The sequence below is a fragment of the Photinus pyralis genome, unplaced genomic scaffold, assembly GCF_008802855.1.
Source record: "Photinus pyralis isolate 1611_PpyrPB1 unplaced genomic scaffold, Ppyr1.3 Ppyr1.4_unclustered_Scaffold6782, whole genome shotgun sequence".
In the NCBI taxonomy this organism is placed as follows: domain Eukaryota; kingdom Metazoa; phylum Arthropoda; class Insecta; order Coleoptera; family Lampyridae; genus Photinus; species Photinus pyralis.
This window is the reverse complement of record NW_022172026.1, coordinates 22622-30710: the sequence shown is the minus strand read 5'-3', so window position 1 is coordinate 30710 and position 8089 is coordinate 22622. Positions and strand designations below refer to the sequence as shown.

Here is an 8089-nt window from a genome sequence, read left to right as displayed (position 1 = left end):
TCCCCCTTACCATTTTGTGGTCCGATCGTACTATTTTTGCCCATATGCCTACTGTGTTCGTGATGCTTATTTCCTTTGACTTCGTCCTTATTACGTGGTCAATCTGCAATTCAGTGTTTTCCCTACTCCATGTTGTCAGCACCGTTTTGAACTTGCCTCAGTCCATGTAGGTGTACCATCTTCCTAAGCTCGCTGCCTTGCACATTCCACGTGGCTACCCTCATGCTATTGTCTCCTGTATCCTGACTTTCTCTTATTCCCTGCGAGGGACTCTTTCCGGGCACCATGCTCACACTGTATTCGTTGGGGACAGCGGCTCCTTTCGCTTCCTCGTATTCCTCTAGCCCTCGTGTTCTTTGGTGTTCCGCCTCTTCTTCTTCCCTATCATGTTTTCTGCCCTCACCACGCTCTCATAGTGGTTCCGGACATTGCTACTCCCTAGCCTGTACGCTAAGTGGCAGTGACCTGTGGCTCCCGTTGTTGCACGTGGTTCTATAACATGCTTCTCTCCTCCTTCCTCGTATACCACTATCTGCCTGTTGTATGTATTCGCCACCACCATCCTCAGAATCCCTGCTTTCTGTGCTCCCTATGGTACGCTTCGACTTTTTCCTCCATATTGGCATATTGATCATACCGGGATTCTAATTCCACTACGTTTCCCATCAATTGCGGGTACAAATCTTCCAGGTTTTCCCTGATGTATGCGTTGGTTTCTTCTCTAATCCTTATTTATCCTGATGCATTCTAGGAAGTATTCGTTTGTGCGCACTTCTTCTGTCATCGCTGTTACTTGTCATTAAGGTCTTAATCCTGATTCGGGTGGTGGGTGCTGTTTATTGATCGCTAAAAGAGACAGCTAGGAGAGATAGAAGAGGATAGGTACTCGGGTAGCAATGAAGAGGAAGGTCTCTTGTTCAAATCAAGAATTGGTAGGATAATTAATACGTGGGAAATTAATGCGCATAATCAATGTTATTAAGCTTTGCCGATTTCATTGACCTTAGTAGAGGGTATCATCATGGTTCCGCGATAATAAAAATGCACTCGACATACCTAATCAGTTGCAAAATGTCGACCAATAGAAGCACTATAAACGAGAAAGAAGTCTCATTTTTTAAAAATCTTAGTGAAGGATGGTGGAAAGAAGACAGTGGATTGCAACTACTGCACGAGACTAATAGGATGATGGGAGCTTTCGTACAAGACGAGTTGTTTCGAACCGGGTTAAAAACGCAAGATGCACCCGGTGGTGGTCAAGTGAAGATCTTAGAAGTGGGTTGTGGGGGTAAATTCAACCAAGCGTCAGTAACTGGGATGCAGTTTAGCATTTTTCAGGAGGTTTCCTTACTGAAATATTAGCTAGGATGGATTGTGAGGTGACAGCGATCGACGTAGCGCCAGAACTAGTTGAGATCGCGAAAAACCACGCCTCGTCCGATCCTGTAACGTCAAAGACCACTTACATTGCGCAGTCCATTGAAGACCATACGAAACATAACGCCGACAAATATGACATTGTTATCTCCAATTTTGTTTTGGAACACGTCGACGACAAAGAGTACTTCCTCGAATCGTGCACGAAGTGCGTCAAACGAGGAGGGCTGTTTATCGTCAGCGCGATAAGCAAAACAATATGGAGCTGGTTGATGATAAATCTGCACGAAAGGGTTTGTGGATATGTACCCAGTGGCACTCACGATTGGAATATGTGTATTACAGCGCAGGATACACACAAAATGATACGCAAAAGTAGGTATTTGGTTTTGGCGATTTTTAATCAACGTGTAACATTTGCAGATAATTTCGAAATAATCGAAACACGCGGGTACTTCCACAATATTCTAACTGGAAAGTTGTCTTGGTGGTCAGAGTGGTCTTTAGCTTATGTTATCGAAGCTAAAAAATTGTACTAGCGTACATCCCATTTTCGATCGATTAATTATTAAAATGTATTACAAGATAATCCATTTAAAAATAAATTGATAGAAAATCATAAAAAATTTGCCCCCCTCCTCCCACACCATTTGCATCTTCTTAAAAGAACGTTCGCCGCGTTGAAGACATTCTTCACGTCCTGTGACTACTCCGGTATTTACCCTACGAATTAGGAAAACGGCAGGAAAACCGAAGAATGCTCGAAACTGGCCTAAGGTAATTCCCATCTCTGCCACAGATGAAAAATTCACCTCAACTCAGGTTCGAACACCCGACCTCACGTGTCATCCCTTCGTTTGCCTGCTTCATCTCTTGGACGCCTCTTCACAAATCCATACTGTTTTGGGGATAATTTCAGGTTGTTGCCCGTTTCAGTCTTCCAGAGAGTATCCAGAGCGTTATCTACCACTACTTTCCAAATCCCAGGTTGGCTCGTAGCCAGGATTTTAACCACCACGGAAAGCATGTCGTCTGAGCCCTGTGCTTTATTTACCGACAGGAACTGCTATTTCCTCAACCTTCACTAGCTCTTCGGTTCCCAACCTTGGCTGCTCACCTTGAAGCGACGTCAAACTGTCGTAGTCCAGGGAATAGAGGCAAAATGCAAAATGAGAAGTAGTTCCAATTTCTTTTGCATGTCATAGACAGTCATCTGGTGGTTAAGAATATAAGTTTTCGACCTCCCACCCCTTGTGCTTACCCCCTACCACCCCCAAAACCCCTGAAATTTGGTTGGTTTCTTAGTTTTTCAATCATGCCTTTTTAATGGTTCACTTTAGAAAAAAATATTGTTATCAGAAATTGTAGACCATAAAATTCTACACAACTTTGATATACACTACTTTTTTCTGAAATGGTTATTAAAAAAGATATTGAGCTTGAGAGTTGGTTATATTTTTAAGAATTCTGAAATTTCTATGTAGATGTTTTAACCAAATTTCATACTTTATCTGTATAATTAAGGTGGTACGGAGGAATCACAAGGGGTGGGAGGTCGAAAACTTGGATTCTTAACCACCAGATATTCTTTCATGACATGCAAAAAAAATTGGAACTACTTCTCGTTTTGCAGGAAATGGTCCATTTTCAGTCTCTATTCCCTGGACTATCGTGGATAGGGAAAAGTTTCCTTATCGTAGGATCGGAAGTTGCGCCGTTCTTATCCCAATCTTACACGTCACCATTTAGTACGCCTTCCCTCAGATGTCTTTGTCTAGCTCATCGAACAACCCTTGCCAACACTTCCTCTTGCTGGCGCCAATCGGGTACTTCAACTGGTTTCTATCTCTTTTCAGAGCCGCCTTCTCCTCTGCCGCACACATCCCGGTTCGCAACTTGCGTTGGAACCTCCTTCTCTTCATTTACATTCATTACTCTTTTTGGTCTTCCGTCTCGCAGCTAATGTTTTTTGTTCTTCACATTTCTTAGCGCAATTTTTCTTTGCCAGCGATATCATTAATGTTAGAAAAACAAAGCTCTCAACTCTCTCAACCCTTCTTCTTACAAGCTGTTTATATTGTCAATTGGAATAACATTTACTCCTGCAGCCTTTCGAACCGATCATATCTTTCATAGCTGCACCTACTTCTGACTTCTCCAATGACATCCGTATTCACGTACGTTTCCTACCTTTTTTCGATTTCTGGTGGCTTCTCACGGGCCTTACTTATGCGGTCAGTTTTGCTTCTATGTAGGGGGAATTATTCGTTTCTAAGAGAGAGGTAATAGTAATTCGGGTTGAGCCGTCGTAGCGCTCAGGTCGAAATAACGCAGATCAAGACTCGCGTTGAGGCCTCTGTTAGCTCAAGTAAAAGATCCATAGCTAAAATTAGCGCCGAACCATTCGTTAGTCCAAATTGGAAACGTTCCAGTTCAGAAAATCAAAAGTAGCGCATCGTGGAAATAAACTTTCGGCAGAAAACGAGGCTGCAAATATGAAAAGTTTCCCCATAACCATCCGCTAATTGTAACAGAACACGTATGCAAATGTGTGCAAATAACCACATCATTATTTTACCAACAACGTAACATACAAAATCCTTATCCGAGAGTACCTTGAATCCAGTCCACTGACACTCGTTACGTTTAGGGACCATTCATGATTTTTGATTGATTTTTGAAAAGTCACTTGTTCTATCGTATTTTAACCTTCTCTTTCTTCTGTTTCAGGTTAGTTTGACCGCATCGATTTTAAGACAAATTTGGTAAGTCTCTTTTCTAATTGCACACGTTAATTTCACGCTCGATCGCCACCTCTTATATTATTACTTAAAATCTTTATTCGCAATTTTTAGAAACAATTAATTAACCAGCGTGCGATCTACGTACAAATAAATCGAATAAATTGAACATTGCTACTCCTTTTTTAGAAGGATTACAATATACCATAATTTGTTTTTTTTAATTGGTATCTACCTATACGTAATGCACCACAAGGTATCTTGTCTTTTGTTGAATAATATGTAAATTATCGTGGTTTTTAACCACACGATTTACCGACTTAGTGTCAGACGTTAGACATTGCTATTTCGCAATATTTTATGTGCATCGCGATTCGCTACCCCTTTCATTTGTTTGTTGTGTTATTGTCTGTTACAGATTTGCAGAACGCGCCCTTCTGAGCTCACAAAGTTCAAAGGTAAATCTTTTTAATTTTCGTCCACTCCTTGATTAACTTTTGATTACATGCTGGTTTTCGATAAAATCGAATTGTAATTATTACATTTGCTGGATATTCGCTTAACGATTATAGCTTCATTGTTTTCTGCCTGTTTTTGATATTAATACTTTCTCCGACTACGTATTGATCCTCTTTTTACTAAAAATTAATTCAAATTCAGATATTGACATAGCAGATATATACAGGGAATTTTTTGTATACATATGGGCTATGAATATTTGAAAAAAAAACGGATCAAATGCATGGAATAGATGCCTACAATAGGCAACCAACTCTGCACGAATTTGTTTTAAATGATACTCAGAGTGTGCTATCGAAAAAGTCACTTGATTATATTTTCATGTCAAATTAGAGTTAGCTATTAGTCTTTATTTTTATTATCAGCAACAAATTGTCTTTTTTAACACAAAGATGTATAGCAAAGGCGATAAGATTGAAATATTAACATTGCATCACGGTAGTAACAATTTAAGAACTGTAAAAAGTTACGGATGGTGCCCGGCGCATGCGCATCACATTTCTACATCTGTTGGCAAATGACAGCCGTAATTATGGACCCATTCGATAGTGTTAAGGGTTGTTTACAAGTGCTTAAAGTGCCCCCTTCGATTGCAAGTACTGCCAACTGTGATCTACGTGGTGTGATCCGTAGCGCGAAGGTGGCTTGATGGATATGATTTCTCGCTATTGGCTTCGATATCCGCCCAGTGGACGGATTGGGTTAAGATTGCACGTCGCGCTTTGCAAACCGATCGGCGTGGATTTTGCACTGTGTAACTCCGCTTAACAAATGCTCCTTTCCCACTATTTACACTCATATTTATAGGTATCGCTTTGTACATTCTGACTCAATAAGCGCTTTCTCATACAACGATATAATAACGCTTCCTCCGTGCTATTATAAGCTTTTTGTTATTTAACGCTTGGTTACGACAGATATAACTCGCTCTTCTTGCTCTTATTTTAATTACAATTACCCGATTCATTTACCTCGTCCCAAATATACACACGTACTGCAGCATAAAATTATTTACTCTATTTACATCTAAAACAAAATTGCATTTGTAAACCGCGATGATTACTAATTCTCTTTTAGCTTCCTTACGGTTAAATAAAAACCAACTTGGGTTATGAATAAATTTGCAACAAATAAGGCAAACGAGCTCCTGGGGTAATGATAAACATAATACTGAAACACATTCTTTATTTATGAGTTCCTTGAATTTCAGACACTCATTAAATACATTAACAACCCTTAAATTACGGATACAAATTCACAAAGCTAAACATTACACCGACCATTAAATAAAATCCTGAAGTTTTGTGTCCTGTCCTGTAACAAAGGGTCTCTCAGGTCCTAAACAAATAAATTACAGCATTGTACAGGATGTCCGGCCTGAAATTTCTAATGCTAAACCTCAATTACGTTTACATCACGTAAATTTTCAACTACAGGGTGACTCGCTCTCATCGTTGGCATTATTTCAACCTAGAGAGATGAGACACCCCTGTAGTTTACACAACATTTCGACCAAGGACGTATTGATCCTCGATCCTGGATACGATTTGAATCTGCATATTCATCCTTGCTTAATTATTTAACTTTTATGCCCATATTACGAGTAGATGTATCAATGGATTTAAATTTCTCGTAGTGAAACGTGATATTCAATCATAAACCACAATTAGGACGAGCATCAAAGAATGGTAATTGCAATTTACTATATCCCGTTTTCTAAATGCAATAAGTAACAAAATCTGGCTAATTCAAGCCATTGTCCGCAATGAAAGCTTTCCTTTGTATGCCATATACGTAGTTTATGGCAGTAAACGTTTTTAGTACCGAAACCGGTATATGCAGCACAAGCAACAAAATTAATAGATCGAGAACAAAGAATTGGAACAATCTGATCTACCTACCTACTAAATTAGTTAACGATATCTGCAAACTTTCTATTAATACGAATAAAATGGTAATTGCGTAATCGAGTGTGTCATGTACACCGATGTAGGGTAGTAACGGAAGATTTAAATCGATGCCAACGTAGAACAGCCCTCGATTTTTCTACCACACCATTAAGGGATAATGCAAATGAAAATTTGGGGCTTTTTAAAATTTCGCGATACTTACACAACTGCTTAACAATACGTTATAAACATTAACAAATGCCTTATGTAACTAATTATGTTGTAAAGATCATAAATTACGCCCACGTTTAAGTAAAAAATTTAATCTAATTACGCAATTATTGCGGTTTTTTATTGGCATTTCGCTTCGGGTGACAAATCGGCATATATTTGTATAAATTTGGTACGGCAGTGTCTGGAAAATCACTTAACTGTTAGGTATGCTAAGACGACTAATGTTTAATTTATAACAGTATTTAGAAGGTGCGGTTAGACATAAATCTGCATTTTTGAAAAAATAGATCAAAGGTGGCTAGAATTTCCTTCGTCCTAGTCACCTTTCCGTATTTACCTCTTTACCTCCTCCGTATTTTGAATGGACCGCGTTGACAAACTAAACACCACGGACAGATTTTAAAGGGATACGTTCGTTGGTCTTGTTTTTTAATATTATTTATTTATTATTTATTATTCCTCTCTAAGTTCTGAGTCCTCAACACGCTTGCGCCCAATTCCAGCGTGATCCGCATAATGCTTTTTAGAGGTGCCCCTGCAGCCAGCAACGTTCTTCATTTAACCTGCTCTTGCGAGAGTGGTGAGATTATCCCTGCATCGTCCTGCACATTGATGGTTTAGATTAAATTGTCATCTTCAAACAGTAAATCCTTTCTTCGTTCCCCGTGTTATTGTAATTTCATTTGAGTTTAGTTTTGTAGCCGATCTTCCACCAAACTCAGTAAATCAGCATACATTCAGAATATTCCATTTAATTTTGTACCCGAATTAGGGAATCAAGTTTAATTCATGTAGGTTGTCATATTTTTACTCCAACCTTAACTCCAGACCACCAACCCCCTGTAGCCTTCCACGATACATATTATTTGGTCCTTCGAGCCGCATATTGTTAAGCTTCGCTCTTTCTTTGTTTCGCTCCTTTTTGGTGAGATCTTGATTCTTGTGCATCCTCCGCATTCTTCAGAGCCTCGCGCTGAAGGCCTTACTCTCGCTAAAAAATAAGTAAAAGTTTTGGTTCAATGAAAATAATATAATAATGTACACATACGGTTTAAAATATCTGTCTGATTACCCGCTCAATATGTTAAAAAAAAATTTTTTTAAATTAATTTATTTATTAACCCTAGCCTTTCGGCTTCGGGGACCCTTAGATATTGTACATAGCATATACAGGGTGGTGACTTGTGTAACGCATCATATGGATTTCAATGTAAAATTCATAACATGCGATTATTAGTCTAGGCGATAGAGACTGTAAAATTGGCAAACTGGACATTTTGAGGTGGAAAAGAAAAAAATGGTGGAATATGTTCAGTTAGGTGTCAAAAA

At 39.0% G+C, this 8089-nt stretch overlaps 1 protein-coding gene across 1 annotated transcript; it reads left to right on the top strand.

The window, feature by feature from the left end:
- The first annotated feature begins 1039 nt into the window (after positions 1-1039).
- LOC116182668 (ubiquinone biosynthesis O-methyltransferase, mitochondrial-like) lies at positions 1040-1998 on the top strand. The gene is made up of 3 exons (XM_031503209.1): positions 1040-1288; positions 1339-1752; positions 1801-1998. The coding sequence occupies exons 1-3, from the start codon at positions 1042-1044 to the stop codon at positions 1914-1916; spliced, it is 777 nt and encodes a 258-aa protein (XP_031359069.1). The 5' UTR covers positions 1040-1041; the 3' UTR covers positions 1917-1998.
- The last annotated feature ends 6091 nt before the right edge of the window (positions 1999-8089 follow it).

What these genes read in the sequence shown, in the direction of transcription:
- LOC116182668 (XM_031503209.1), top strand. Translation starts at nt 1,042, where the DNA reads ATGCACTCGACATACCTAATCAGTTGCAAAATGTCGACCAATAGAAGC. An exon ending in CTTAGAAGTGGGTTGTGGGG is followed by an intron (nt 1,289 to 1,338) that starts GTAAATTCAACC and finishes AGCATTTTTCAG; the next exon opens with GAGGTTTCCTTACTGAAATA. An exon ending in ACACAAAATGATACGCAAAA is followed by an intron (nt 1,753 to 1,800) that starts GTAGGTATTTGG and finishes TAACATTTGCAG; the next exon opens with ATAATTTCGAAATAATCGAA.